Raw genomic sequence first — 15,559 nt, forward strand, 5'->3', positions numbered from 1 at the left:
TCAAAAGCTCCAAAAAAAAAAAAAACCATCCAGATGCTCATCTCCTATATTTATCACATCGCCATAATCTCCAAAAACAGAGAAATTGTTGCAAGAAGAATATCGCATGTTGGTTGTCATGGATAGATCATATAGCAAAAAAAAGAAAAAAAAAAAAAAACGAGGCCATCTTGCTATATATTCCCTTGCCTCGCATGAGGCTTACTCCAGCTCGCTGCCAATGTATGATAATTGCATCTAGCTGTCTAAACTCTAGCACTCCTTTTACAGGGAAAAGAAACGCGTAGAGAGATTAGAAAAGTAGGGCATGGTTATAAGACTTTACAAACTGTTCTTCATCATGATGTGAATTAGACTTTCTATTTTTTAGTAAAGAACCCGAGACTCGGAATCAAATATCCACTTGAAGCCGTAGGTCCATATCATTGTTAATCCCAGCCAAAAAAAAAAACAGGAGGAAGAAAAGAGATGATGAAACGCATGAGCAGTGAGTGCCATCTGCATTTAGAGAGGGAAACAGAGAGAGTATATGTTACCACTTTCTAAAAAGCATAAAGCAGAAGAAAATGGGGGTGCATTAATCTGGAGAAGAGAGGAAAGGTGGCAAAACACCAACATGGCTATGCAAAATATAAAGGGCAACGCCCATGTGGGTGGGTCTAGGTCGGGCCTGCATATCCAAATTATATTTATTTATTTATTTTAGGTAATGATATGTTGTTTTCCTTTTTTTAAAAAAAAAAAAAACAAGCAATACATTGCTAACTAACTAAAATTCATTAACATGACCGTTTTAATTAATGAAATTTCGACAACCAATAATTTTCTCTATTTTTTATTGTTTTTATATTACTTTCTCTCTCCTCTCTCTAACATAGAATTGGAAATGAATAAAATAAAGTTTGGGCAAAAGTGAAAATTATTATGAATTTGGATGAAGTTATATATTTTCTCCATAATTTACTTTTTAATCTATTATTTTTTTATTTATAATTTTTTTACAATTTAAATCTAATTCCAACGAAATATGCCAAAAAATAATTAAATTGAATGAAAAAATAGTTAGAAAACAGAAAAAAAATAGTTAAGGTGCTTTGATTTTCATTTAGCATAACTAAAAGATTTGGAAAATAATTAATGTTTTCCAAATCTACCCATTATCTGTTTGGCCATATATATATATATATATATAAAACATCGTAGATGCATCAAATTTATGTTTCTATAGTCATTCAACGAAGGTTGTTTGTTATTCTTGCCAATTGTTTGGAGATATAAATTACAAGGCTACGTGAGAGTATGGTCTTCAAGCATTTCATTTGTTGTTTGCATGGGGTTGGTAACAACTGCTATTCGATACGGCTTCAAGATGCTTTATTGATTTTAAAAGGTTGTTGATTCCTAGTTGCATAATTTAGAGAAAAGAAAGCTTGAATGTTGTAGTGGGGGAACTCCTTACTTTCTCGTGTAAAATGACTTATGATCATACTTGTCATGACCCGAATCCGAGATCCATGACCGGCAATGCAGGAGCAGTGTCGAAAGGACACCCTACCTACGATTCTGCATACCTAGCTGGTGAGAGAGGTATCAGCCTATGGCGACTGATCATCCTTTTTTAGTGTCATCTGGTCACCTTCTAGTATCATCTGATCTCTAACATGTACTCTACTATGTTATGATGATATGTTTAGTATGAATATGTATATGTATATCAAGATAAATCATCTTACAAACTATTAATATGAAAAATATCTCAAATGTATATTAAATATTATTCCCTCACTGAGTTGGTTGAATTCACCCCTCATTCTTAATATTATTTCAGGTTCTTAGTTTCTGATAGCAGTTGGACTTTGTTGACTTTGTTGAGTGTTCCTGCTTCTTTAGTTTTGGGTTGGTATGCCTTGCTTATTGTTCAAGGTTGTTTGATTCGATGTCTTAGACGCTCCACTATTACTCTGTTTTAATTAAGTTTGGATTTTGACAATGTAATAAGTATTATAAATTATTATTTTTGCTTTAATTACTGATGAAGAGTTTTGAAATATCCTTTGGTTTCATCAGTTTTGAGTAATATAATATTTTTGAAGATTATGAAATGCTGCGTATTTTTGAATAACTTGTTCCTTTGATGTGTCTATTTTAAGGCTTAGCGTAGGTGGGGTGTCCTTTCACCCCTGCTCCTGCGTTGCCGGTCATGGACCCGGGATTCGAGTAGTGAAAAAGGTGGTATCAGAGCCCGGTTTTATTAAAACCTCGTAATCTATTTGTTTTTGTTAAAGCTCTCGTAATATGTGGAGCTTAAGATCTATCTGTCTTAATGTCATTCCTCTTATAATTCTTCAATCTAGTGTTTGGTGTGTCGTCCTTAAAACTCCTTATAGTTATGTTGATACATATTAAACATGTAGTTAATACCAATTATGTCAATAATGATCAAGAGGACATTCCTATAGCTTGGGAAGGAGAGGCGCAAAACGAGGGTTAAAACCCCTTCACCGCAACCAATGAAAGTAGAAGTTCAGGAAGAGGTTGAATTTAAGGGAGACTATGGTCTGGATGTTGGTAAGAATAAGGAGCGGGAATCCCAAGATAAGGTGTCTTATACTAATAGTGCTTTGGATAAGATTGGACAGGCCATGCAGACCTTGGCTGACCTTTTAGCTAAGAGAGAGTAGGAGAAGGATAAGAATGCATCTTCGACTTCCCATATTATGCATGGGGTGAAAGTGCAATTATCAGAGTTCCATAAGTTGACACCTCCTACCTTTAAGGTTGTTGATAATACTGAGGACCCACAACAGTTTTTAGATGCAATGTGGCGTAGGTGTGAGGCAATGGGGTGCACGGATCATCATGTAGTGACTTTAGCATCTTTCAGGCTAGAAGGAGAGGTGGCTATGAACTAGTATGAGTCTAAGAGGGGTGAAAGGGCAGCTAGTTCGCCACCGATGGCGTGGAAGGAATTTTCTGAGATTTTTTGAAGCGTTTTCTACCTGAAAATGTAAGGGAAGCTAGATCATATGAGTTTAAGAAGTTGGATCAGGGTGACTTGACTGTGACAGTATAAAGTGGAATTCACGTGGTTGTCCAGATTTGCTAGGTATTTGGTACCGATTGAGGAGAGGAAGATCAAGAGGTTTGTTTAGGGTCTTAATAACTACCTATTCAAAGCTATTGGGGCTCATGAGTTTAAGATGTACTCGACCATAGTGGATCGTGCCCAAGCTATTGAGGCATGAGAGTTAGAGGATGAATTATCAGTGGGTTCGTTCAAAAGGCCCAAAGTGGCGAATCAGTTCTTTTTTCAGCAGCAGTCTGATACAGGTCCTAACAGAGGACATGGAGGCCGACAAGGCTAATTAAGTCAGTTAAGGAATTTCTTGTCGAGTTTTACTATTAGGGGAAACAGTAGACATAGCATGAGTGGAGCTGGTCTGACTCAGAGTCGAGGTATTATTCAGTTAGCACCACAAGGTTCAGATAGGAGGCCTTAATGCCAGTCTTATGGGTCTAGGCATTATGACACAGTTTGTTATAGGCAGATAGGAGCTTGTTTTGGTTGCGAGCAAACTGATCACTTGTTGAAGGATTTTACGAACAAGTAGTGGTTAAAGCCTAGTGCTTCTGTACAGATTGCATCTCCTACTCAGACTCAGTCAGGTAGCCATTCTGTATTTCAGGGTAGTCGTGGAGCTGCTGAGCGTGGGCAGCGGGGCGTGGAGCAGGCGGTAGAGGTTTTGTGCCAATAAGTCAGAGACAGGCACGAGTTTTTACCATTGCTCAACAGGATGCCCAGGCATCCAATACTATTGTCTCGGGTACACTCTTAATATGTTCCTTCAAGGCTAGAGTTTTATTTGATACAAGGACAACTCATTCTTTCATGTCATCATACTTTGCTTTAAGGTTTACTAAACAACCCATTTTGTTAGAGAGTCCTTTGTGTGTGGCTACCCCTTCAGATGAGGTTATGTTTGGGGAATATGTTTATGTTGATTGTGAGGTTAAAGTGTAAGGTAAAAACCTATTGGGTGATTTGGTAATTTTAGAAATAGTAGGCTTTGATGTGATACTCGGTATGGATTGGTTGTCAAGGCACCATGCCTTAGTTAACTATTGGAATAAGACAGTGGTTTTCAAACCTGATGAGGAGACAGAGTTTGCTTTTCATGGAGATGGGTTATCAACTTCATCTAGTATTCTCTTGGTCATTACAAGAAGGATGGTACGAAAGGGTATACAACGGTTTTTGACTTATGTGCATGATGTGAACATGGAGGTCCCAAGGATGGAACAAGTTTCGATAGTTAGGAATTTATTGATGTTTTTCCCAATGACTTACCTGGACTACCTCTCAATAGAGAGATAGAATTCTGTATTGATCTAGTTTCAGAAACGAAACCAATCTCTATGGCGCCTTACAGGATGGCGCCAGCAGAATTAAAAGAGTTGAAGGAGCAAATTCAAGATTTGTTAGATAAGGGATTTATTCATCCGAGTATGTCTCCGTGAGGAGCACCTATTTTATTTGTAAAGAAGAAGGATGGATCAATGAGGATGTGTATAGACTATAGGCAGTTAAACAAGGTCACTGTTAAGAATAGTTACTTACTCCCTCACATTAATGATCTTTTTGATCAATTACAAGAAGCTCAATGTTTCTCAAAGATTGATTTGCGATCGGGGTATCATCAGTTGAGGATTAGAAATGAGGATATTCCTAAAACTGCCTTTAGGACTCGTTATGGGCATTACGAATTCCTAGTGTTGTCTTTTGGGTTAACGAATGCACCTGCAGCTTTTATGGATATGATGAATAGGGTTTTTAGGCCTTTTATTGATAAGTTTGTTATTGTGTTCATTGATGACATCCTGGTGTATTCAAGAAGTGAAGAGGAACATAAAGAGCATTTGAGATTGGTGCTTCAAACTCTAAGAGATCATCGATTGTATGGAAAGTTCTCGAAAAGCGAGTTTTGGTTAGAGAGTGTTAGGTTTTTGGGACATGTGGTGTCCAAAAATGGGATAGAGGTTGATCCACAAAAAGTGGAGGCAGTTAAGCAGTGGCCTAGACCAGTTACGGTATCTGAGATTAGAAGCTTCTTGGGTTTAGCAGGATACTACTTTCCTGGGTTTAGCAGGATATTACAGGAGATTCGTGAAGAATTTTTCCTGAATCGCTGCTCCGTTGACTAAGTTGACACAGAAAAGTGTCAAAGTTTCAATGGTCAAAAGAATGTGAGAAGAGTTTCCTGGATTTGAAGGAAAGGTTAATTACAACTCTAATTTTGACAGTACCTTTAGGGTCTGGTGGTTTTACCGTGTACTGTGATGCATTTAGGATTGGTTTGGGTTGTGTTTTAATGTAGAATCGTAATATGATTGCTTATGCCTCGAGAAAGTTGAGGAAGCACGAGCAAAATTAACCCACATATGATTTGGAGATGGTTTCAATAGTGTTTTCCCTTAAGATTTGGAGACACTACTTGTATAGGGAGTATGTGAGATATTTTCAGATCATAAGAGTCTTCAATATATCTTTTAGCAGAAGGATCTGAATTTGAGACAAAGAAGGTGGATAAAATTGTTAAGTGATAATGATTGCACGTTCGGTATCACCCGGGTAAGGCAAATGTTGTTGCCAATACCTTAAACAGAAAATCTATGGGTAGTTGGCTCATATTCAGGAGGTGAGGAGACCCTTGATTAAAGAGTTACACAAATTGTTAGATAAGAGGGTCAATTTTGAGATTTGTGAATCGGGAGCATTGTTGGCTCACTTTCAGGCTAAGTCAGACTTGGTAGACTGGATTAAAGTAGCTCGGATGAAGGATGAGCGACTTTGCAAGATTCTAGATGAATTGGAGTTAGGGAGAGCTCCGGGTTTTGTTATCCACGAAGATGGTGTTGAGATTTGGTTATAGGTTGTGTGCACCTGAAGTGGAGGATTTGAAAAGAGATATGATGATGGAAGCAATCAAACTGCTTATACTATACATCCTGGTTCTAACAAGATGTATAGAGACTTGAAAGAGTGTTATTGGTGGAATGGCATGAAGAGGGACATTGCTGAGTTTGTATCTCAATGCTTGACCTATTAGAGGGTTAAAGGTAAGCATCAGAAACCACCAGGGCTTTTGCAGCCATTGTTGATTCTTAAATGGAAATGGGAGAGGATTACTATAGACTTTATGTCAGGTTTACCTCGGAGTCAAGAGGGTTATGATTCGATTTGGGTGGTAGTTGATTGTTTGACCAAGTCAGCTCATTTCTTGCCAGTAAAGGTGACATATGGGTTTGCAAAATTGGCAGAAATCTACTTTAACGAGATCGTAAGGTTACATGGTGTGCCGATCTCAATTGTGTTTAATAGAGGTCCACAGTTCACTTCTCAATTTTGGGTGAAGTTTCAGGAAGCTTTAAGAACTAACATTCAGTTAAGTACTGCCTTTCATCCTCAGATAGATGGACAATCTAAGAGGACTATACAAATTTTAGAGGATATGTTAAGAGCTTGTGTGATTGACTTTGGTGTCAGATAGAGCAAATACTTGTCTTTGGTGGAATTTACATATAATAATAGTTATCAAGCAAGCATTGATATGGCTCCATATGAGACTTTATATGGTTGGAAACATAGATCACCTGTATGTTGGTGTCGCCGGGTGCACGAGCGTCATCTGGTGACGGCAGAGGCTCTTGTTGTGCCTCCTAATAAGAGGTGTTGTGTGTTGAAAAATTATAATTAATTTTTAAAAATCGCCACCTAGTATTATGGTTACTAAAAATATATGGTCTGCAAGAGTCTGAGTAAGGGACTGGTTGTGCAAGGGGAAGACGCATCACCCCAGTGTACCCTACTTAAGGTAAGCTGCATTGTTGTTTAATTGTTTTTTAAGTCAGATTTCTATTTATTGGTCTTTTCTAAGACTCCAGGTATATCTCACTTCATGAGAGAGTCTCTACCTTATCGGGTTAAATTCTAATCGTTCTAAAGTCTGGATATTAACATCGTATTTATTTACATATTGTATCTTTAATACTTAAGGGTGTACTTTATCGTGTAATTTTACACTCCACAAATATTAAAGTCTACATCTAGATCCTAAAAAAAAAAAATTGAAAAAAAAAAGATTTTTGATATATTGCCCAAATCCTAATGGATAATCATAAACTGGTTACGATATCCATTTTAAAAAAAAAAAAACATGAAAAAGATACAATTTTATTTTCATTTTTTTAATGAAAAATATGCTTGAAAAAATTTTAGAATTTGGCCATATGCATGAAAATAATTTTTAAAAATAAAAATTTATTTAAAATATTTTCTTTAATTTTTTTTTAAATATTTTGGAGAAAACCGAGTATTTTAATATCGGATTTGTATTTTACAGTGTAAATATACAAACTGATATTATGTAAAATTAATAAAAAAATATTTAAGAAAATCATAAAAAAATTTAAAGGATTTTTTATTTTTTTTTAAATTTTTTAGTTTTTTAAAAGAAATATATAATATTATATTATATATATAAATAGATATTATTAAAACATGTGGGTTGAGCCGGCCTAGCTGATTGGGTCGAGCTTAGCCCAAAAGAGGTAGGCCAACATCAGCCCAAAATGGTTGGGCCGATATCGACCTAGAATTTTAGTTTTTTTTTTTGCCGAACCCAGCTAAAACATTTGGTCGGAGCCAAAACTGGTCTGGCCCAAGTGAACTTAATTATGTGTAGAACGTGAACGGTAAGTTCACGTTCTGCATGCAACTTTGCAGTTGCAGTTGGCGGAGTGGAGTGGGAAGCAACCTTGCGAGAGGAGAAACAATTGTTGTCACTGGCCTGGAGTGAGGTTGGAGGTGGTTCGGGTAATCGCCCTGAAGCTGATGGCGGCATCTGTGGAGGAGTCGATGTTGTTGCTGCCAATACTGGAGAAGGAAGAAAATGAAAATGATGGCGTTGATGGGCTATTGCTGCTGTGGAGGAAAAAGAAGGTGCTTTCAGCGGAGGGAAATAAGTGTGGTGGAGAAAATGAGTATAAATGAATAAGAGGTATTTAGTAATTGAACAAAGAGTTGATAAATATAAATAAAAACAGAAATAAAAGAAAAAAGCTGTATTTTAAGAGTGAAAAAAAAACTGACGGGAGAAGAGAAGAAAAGGGGAGGAAGAAGAAGAGAAAAGGGGGAAAGATAAGGGAAAGAGAAGAGAGTTGGAGAAAATAAGTTTAAAGGTAAGATTATGTATAAATATGTGTTAATTGAGCTTCTAATTTCTGTTTTAATAAATGTTAGGGTTTTGAAGATTGTGTTTTAGGTTTGATTGATGAATTAATTTGAATGTTATGGGTTGATTGTGACGGATAATGAGTTAATTAGTTGATTTTGAGAGATTGTAGGTAAATATGATGATGTTGAGTTATGATTTTGTTTGAATGGTGAAATTATGTTAGAAATCACGAGATAACAATAGGTAACTATTAAAATTCTAGGTTTGAGGTTGAAGATGATGAAAATTCAATTTGGTCCCTTAATTTATGAAAATTATAGTTTAGTCCCTAAACTTAGAAAAATTATAATTTGACCCCTAATTATATTTTGAGATTCTGGAAAGTGTTATTATGAGGTTAAGGATGATGAATCCCAGTTTGATAATTGATTTGGAATATTTTCAATTTGATGTCTAAATTTTGGGAATTTATATTTTAGTCCATAAACTTTATAAAAAATATAGTTCAGTCCTGGTTCATTCTAGATAGAATTAAGGATGGTTTATGGGTGAAATTTTAATATGTTTATCTATTTACAGTTTGGTCCAGTTTTGATAAAATTACATTTTGGTCCCTGTTTTGGATAATTATCGTTTTAGTCCCTAAACCTAGGAGAATAAACCTGGTTTTATTTTATGCACAAACCTAAAACACAATCTTCAAAATCCTAACATTTATCAAAATAGAAATTAGAAGCTCAATTAACATATATTTATACATAATCTTACCTTTAAACTTATTTTCCCCAACTCTCTTCTCCTTCCCTTATCTTTCCCCCTTTTCTCTTCTTCTTCCTCCTCTTTTCTTCTCTTCTCCTGTAAGTTTTTTTTTCACTCTTAAAACACAACTCTCTTCTTCTATTTCTTTTTCTATTTATATTTATCAACTCTTTGTTCAATTTCTATAATACCTTTTATTTATTTATACTCATTTTTAGCCTTTAAGGGCTTTATTGCCTTTTCCCTACTCATCTTATTTCAAAACATCACAATAATATTATGAATATTTATTCTATCAAGCTAAATTCTATTTGATATGATATGCGTTTCTTTGATGATTCTGTAAATATCTATTATGTCTTAATATAGGACTTGTCAGTAACTTCATGGTAACGAAGAGTAGTTAGCCTATATGCACATAGTATTTTGTATACCTAGCTGGTGAGAGAGGCATCAGCCTGTGGCGATTGATCATCCTACAGTGGTCACCTTCGGATGTCATCTAGTCACTTTTGAGTGTCATTTGGTCACCTTCGAGAATCTTTGATATGTACTCTATTACGTTGTAATGATATGTTTAGTATGTATATGTATATGTATATCAAGATAAATCATCTTGGAAACTATTAATATGAAAAATATCTCAAATGTATATTAAATATTATTCCCTTACTGAGTTGGTTGAATTCACCCCTCATTCTTAATATTATTTCAGGTTTTTAGTTTCTGATAGCAGTTGGACTTTGCTGAGTGTTCATGCTTTTTTAGTTTTGGGTCAGTATGCCTTATTATTCAAGGCTGTTTTGATTTGATGTCTTAGACGCTCCACTATTACTCTATTTTAATTAAGTTTGGATTTTAACAATATAATGAGTCTTATTCAAATCCTATATCAAGGCATAATAAATATTTACAGAATCATTAAAGAAACATTTATCATATCAAATAGAATTTAGCTCGACAGAATGCAAGTGTAAATTCAAGAATAGATGAGTACTCGGAAAATAAAGCAAAATATATAAATATTCAAGAGATTAACTAATCGTACGCATTATATCATCAACATACATATTTTTTTATATTATATGCATATTAAATATTATCTCACTCACCCGGAAAATATAAAATTAAAAAGAACGTTAGATGAAATACCCGAAAATTCTACTAAGGATCGTTAGGAGAATCTACAACAATATATAAAATATACTAAAAAAAACTAAAAAAAAAGATCCCAATGCATAAAATAAAATCGGGTTTAGTCTCTTAGGTTTAGGGACTAAAACAATAATTATCCAAAACAGGGATCAAAACATAATTTTACCAAAATTGGACCAAACTGTAAATAGATAATCATACTGAAATTTCACCCATAAACCATATTTAATTCTATCTAGAATGAACCAGGGATCGAACTATAATTTTTATAAAGTTTAGGGACTAAAATGTAAATTCACAAAATTTAGGGATCAAAATGAAAATATTCCAAATCAATTATCAAACTGGGATTCATCATCTTTAACCTCATAATAACACTGTCTAGAATCTCAAAATACAATTAGGGGTCAAATTATAATTTTCCCAAAGTTTAGGGACTAAACTGTAATTTTCATAAATTGAGAGACCAAATTGAATTTTCATCATCTTCGACCTCAAACTCAGAATTTTAACAGTTACCTATTGTTATCTCCTGATTTCTAACATAATTTCATCATTCAAACAAAATCATAACTCAACATCATCATATTTACCTACAATCTCTCAAAATCAACTAATTAACTCATTACCCACCACAATCAACTCATAATATTCAAATTAATTCATCAATTAAACCCAAAACATAATTTCAAAACCCTAATATTTATCAAAATAGAAATTAAAATCTTAATTAATACATATTTATACATAATCTTACCTTTAAACTTATTTTTTCCAACTCTCTTCTCCTTCCCCTATCTTTTCCCCTTTCTCTTCCTTTTCCTCCCTTTTTCTTCTCTTCTCCCGTCAGTTTTTTTTTTCACTCTTAAAACACAACTCTCTTTTTCTATTTTTTTTATTTATATTTATCAACTTTTATTCAATTACTATAATACCCTTTATTCATTTATACTCATTTTTAACCTTCAAGGGCTTTATTGCCTTTTCCCTGTTCATTTCAAAACATCACAATACTCTAGGGTGTTTTACAGATTCGACATCATCTGGTTTCCCTAGCGTAGGAACTCGGAGCGAAGAACTTTACATAGAACACTTTGAATTACTTTGCTCTACCAGAACTCTAAGATAGCAATTTGAATCTTGTAATGTAACAGGTTCCTCAACAAAGCCCTGCTTGCACCAAACGGCTCAAAGGAAGATGGGAATGTATGCAGCCTCAGTGATGTTGAAGGAGCTAAGGCATTACTTAGGCTTGTTCCCGTATGGACTTCATGCCTAGTATTTGCTGTCGTGTTTGCGCAGAGATCAACTCTCTTTACTAAGCAATCAGTTACGATGGATAGATCGATTTCACAAGGTATCGATTTTCCAGCGGCTTCACTTCAATTCTTTATGAACCTCTCCATTGCACTCTTCATTCCAATATATGACCGTGCCTTTGTTCCCTTAGCAAGATCTTTAACCAGAAAACCCTCTGGCATTGCAATGCTTCAGAGAATTGGAACTGGTATTTTTTTACCTGTCATGACTATGGTCATTGCTGCTCTCGTTAAGATGAAGAGGCTCAAAACTGCCCAAGAACATGGACTGGTTGATCTGCCAGATGTGACGATTCCAATGAGTGTTTGGTGGTTAATCCCTCAATATGTCTTGCTTGGCATTGCTGAATCGTTTACCATGCTGGGCTTGCAAGAATTTTTCTATGATCAGGTCCCCAGTGACCTGAGGAGCGTTGGTATTTCACTTAACCATAGTATCTTTGGTACTGGAAACTTCGTAAGCAGCTTCCTTGTATCTGTCATTGAGAAAGCAACTGGTGGGAATAGCCGATACAGCTGGTTTGATAATAATCTGAGTCGGTCTCATCTTGATTACTTCTATTGGCTACTAGCTGGGATGAGCGTGGTGCAAATGGCTTTCTACGTTTATTCTGCAAAATCTGCAAATGGCTTTCTACGTTTATTCTGCAAAATCTTACATTTATAATAGGAGAGGTGCCGTGTAAATAGAATGTCTTCTTATTGGTGACTGCAATGGATGAAACCAGATCACTACCTGCAACAGGGGAGCAGCCTAAGATGTAAATTTCCTTCGTTTTACAATTCAAAATGTAATATTTATGTGAATGGATGAACCGCTGCGTCGTTGTTGTTGGTCTATATGTTCTTCAATACAGCTCGGCCTAATTAATCAGGTCTGTGTTAAAGATTCTTGCCTGGAGGAGCTTCATCAATCTTTTGATGCTAAAGGCTATCGTATCAAACTGTCCCAGACATCAGCAAACTCAGGGGAGGCGTTTGCTTCTTCCGTCAGATTGTTGAACTGTCTTCGGGCCAAGTTGTGGTCTGGACTTTTTATCATTAATGGGGTTCTTACAGAGGGCTTTAGTTAGTCCTTCTTGTGTAATCTGTCCGCTGGCCCATTTATGTAATAAAAAGAAAGGAGGGAAAATATTTTAAACGATATTTCTTTTCTCTGGAAATGGTCGAGTTCAAGGGCATTTTGAAAAACCCAGAAACCAAACATGTAAGTTATCTTGATCGGTCTATAACTAATCTAGTCTATTGATAAAATATTAAAAAAAAAATTAAAGATAAAATTAAAAAAAAAACTTTTAACTCAACTTTTTTCCTAGTATAGTTTAAAATTAAATTGGGTTGGAATTGTCCTAACATCACCTAATTAAATTAGCCTATTTTAAATCATTTTAAATAATCAGTAAAATATATTTGAGAATAAAATTAATTTTGAAATCAACTCCTTACCTAACTTCAGTATCATGTGAGTATCATCTTAATATGATTCATGTATAAGGATAGATAGGATGATTATTAAAAAAAGTTTGAAGAAGAAATTGAAAAAAATTAAAATTAAATAAAATAGAAAAAAGGGAATTGAGAAAAAAAAACAACAATATACTATTTATAAGCAAATGGTACAAAATTTTATATAAACATATATAGTATTTACTAGATAATTGGAACACGATAAGTTGTATAAAAAGATTTTGAATGTGGAAAAAAGAAAAAAACATGTAGGCATAAGTAATATGTTTTTTAATTGAAAATTCAAAATTGAATGTCTATATTTAATAAAATAGTTTGAAAATAATAAGTGCTTATAAATACTAAAAAGAGTTATTAATAAAAACTAAAAACTAAATCTGACACCTATAAAAAACAAATATAAGTTAAGATATATGGTTGTTCAATAATTTCATTTAATTATATTGTAATATTTTTTTTATAAGAAGAATTGTAATTTAAATGTCATCGAGAAGAAAAGGTATAATTTATCCTTTTCTCATTAAGATTCTTAATTCCATCAAAGAAGCAATATAAATTATATTTTTCTACGTAATTTATTTATAAAAATCAAAAGCAACAGCAGAATTTAATACATAACAATGCCATTGTTGTTGGAAGGATTAGCTTCATGCCTTTATTTCATTGCAATTTTTATAAGGGTCAAGAAAGGAATAATCTGGCTATGGCCTACTGCAGGCTACAGCCAAAAAATTCGAAGTCCTGTCAAAGTATAGCCATGTGGCAGACACATTTACTTAATGTATAACGACCAATGAAGATAATGTCGATGCGAGCCTTGAATAAAATGTTTTTTAAAAAATTTTAATTTTCAATTTTTTATTTTAAATTAATATTTTTTTTCTATATTTTCAGATATTTAAATATATTAATGTAAAAATAAATTTTTTTAAAAAAAAAAGATATTATTCCGAATGTTTTTAATTGGCATTGAGAAGTAATCATATCCTGCGGCCTTGAAAACTTTTGGGCAGGTAGTTCTAGCACATTTAGATATATTTATCTTCCTCCCTTGTCACGTTTCGATTGTTTGAATTTCCTGCATAATATTTTAGATTATAGGTTTGTGTTCTTAGGGCGAGCAAATTCTGGACTTAGGCTCTCCAATCATAGCGGCCTCGAGTCTACAGGAGCAACTTCCTGGTAGAAATCCTGTCACACCACAGCTTCAACGCCATCCAAGACCATCTTGATCCACAAAAAGCAAGCTTTATTGGCATTGATTTATCGCTATACATGTGTGTTTCTGTCACAAAAAGTAATGCAAATTGAATATCTAGCAGGCACTACTGAAGTTGACAGCAGATTTCCGAAGGAAAGAGTATAACTCGTGTGTATATACAATTACTGAGTGTCTCTCGATCCCAGCTGGATCCTGCTGCAGGTTTGCTTAGAACATCAAGATTGTGAGAGGACATGCATAATCATGCCCTTAAAGATTTATACCAAGAAAGTTGAAAGTATACCAGCACTCCAGCAGCTGCCAGTTCCAATAATTTGCCTTCTCACAGGCATTGTTCGTTGGAGCTTGCCTGTCATGGGCCACTCCTTAATCATTGCCATTTCCAACCTAAATACTATGGAAGAAAACTACATGTTAAAGTATAGTTTATATGTCTTTTCATGCCGTCTTTGATTTAAGCAAGGTTGTAGAGTTTACATGCTTTGATAACGAAGAGGGCATGCAATAAAATATCATGGTAGTCTTGACATTTTAATGCCAGCTAATCTATGATTCTGGTGAGGTCCAATGCTGTCTAGCAGAGCCAAGCACTTCTTCATTAAGAAATAACTATAAAAAGAAAAAGAAATAATTAATAGAACCTAGCTATAAAGGGTCTGTACTAAAATAAATTTAAAAGACGATATATATAAACTCCACTCTATAATTTACCTTTCTCCATTTGCATTTCTTTTATATATATATAAATACGTAGGACAAGGGGTCTTATATAACTCCCAACACATGCTAATTGTTGAAGTTACTGTATAAAATGTTTCATATTATTATTCATTATAATATTACAATGATGAAATTGCCTCTTGGCAGTTAAATCTTTTAACTAGGAGATAGGGGAGGTTTACTGTGACACAATTATTCTTTATAAATTATATAGGATTAGATTGGTTATTTTATTTTTTATAGTAAAATCACTAATTTAATCATATAATAGAATAATATAATGCCTACTACTTAAAAATATATCTATTTTTTCAAAAAATTTAGAATAGTATATGTTGTCTTTATAGACAAAACCAACATAACTCTCACCTATTTTATTTTTTCATTGATTTTATTATAAATTTAAAGAGTATTAAAGGGTTTTGTTATAAATATTTATTAAATATAATTTTAAAAAATTATTAATACATGTATAACATACACTAGTAAATAGACGACCCTCTATGTGTAAGGCTATTAAGCCATTAAACACCTTTTTTAAGAGCAGCGTTTGAAAAGTATTTAATAAGTTTTTAATACCTTAATACAATTATTAATCGAACCAATTACTTATAAGATGTTATAATTTATTTTCCTTTATATTTTTTTTACGTTGAAAAAATATTTATCCAACCCCGCGGAGG

General features: G+C 33.9%; 2 protein-coding genes across 3 annotated transcripts; both read left to right on the forward strand.

Annotated features, from left to right (window-relative positions):
• Positions 1-4,563: 4,563 nt before the first annotated feature.
• On the forward strand, positions 4,564-8,050 carry LOC105119343 (uncharacterized). Its single transcript, XM_011017472.1, has 4 exons — positions 4,564-5,088; positions 5,793-5,923; positions 6,110-6,338; positions 7,784-8,050. Exons 1-4 carry the CDS (start codon positions 4,564-4,566, stop codon positions 8,048-8,050), a joined length of 1,152 nt encoding a protein of 383 aa, XP_011015774.1.
• Positions 8,051-11,164: 3,114 nt separating this feature from the next.
• On the forward strand, positions 11,165-12,307 carry LOC105119342 (protein NRT1/ PTR FAMILY 5.10-like). Of its 2 annotated transcripts, none has more exons than XM_011017471.1 (2): positions 11,165-12,087; positions 12,122-12,307. In XM_011017471.1, exons 1-2 carry the CDS (start codon positions 11,484-11,486, stop codon positions 12,151-12,153), a joined length of 636 nt encoding a protein of 211 aa, XP_011015773.1. In that variant the 5' UTR covers positions 11,165-11,483; the 3' UTR covers positions 12,154-12,307. The 2 variants fall into 2 exon arrangements, with proteins under 2 accessions (XP_011015773.1, XP_011015771.1); XM_011017469.1 differs by having other exon boundaries at positions 11,165-12,059; positions 12,094-12,307.
• The last annotated feature ends 3,252 nt before the right edge of the window (positions 12,308-15,559 follow it).

Source organism: Populus euphratica, unplaced genomic scaffold (assembly GCF_000495115.2).
Source record: "Populus euphratica unplaced genomic scaffold, PopEup_1.0 scaffold2801.1, whole genome shotgun sequence".
NCBI classification, from domain to species: domain Eukaryota; kingdom Viridiplantae; phylum Streptophyta; class Magnoliopsida; order Malpighiales; family Salicaceae; genus Populus; species Populus euphratica.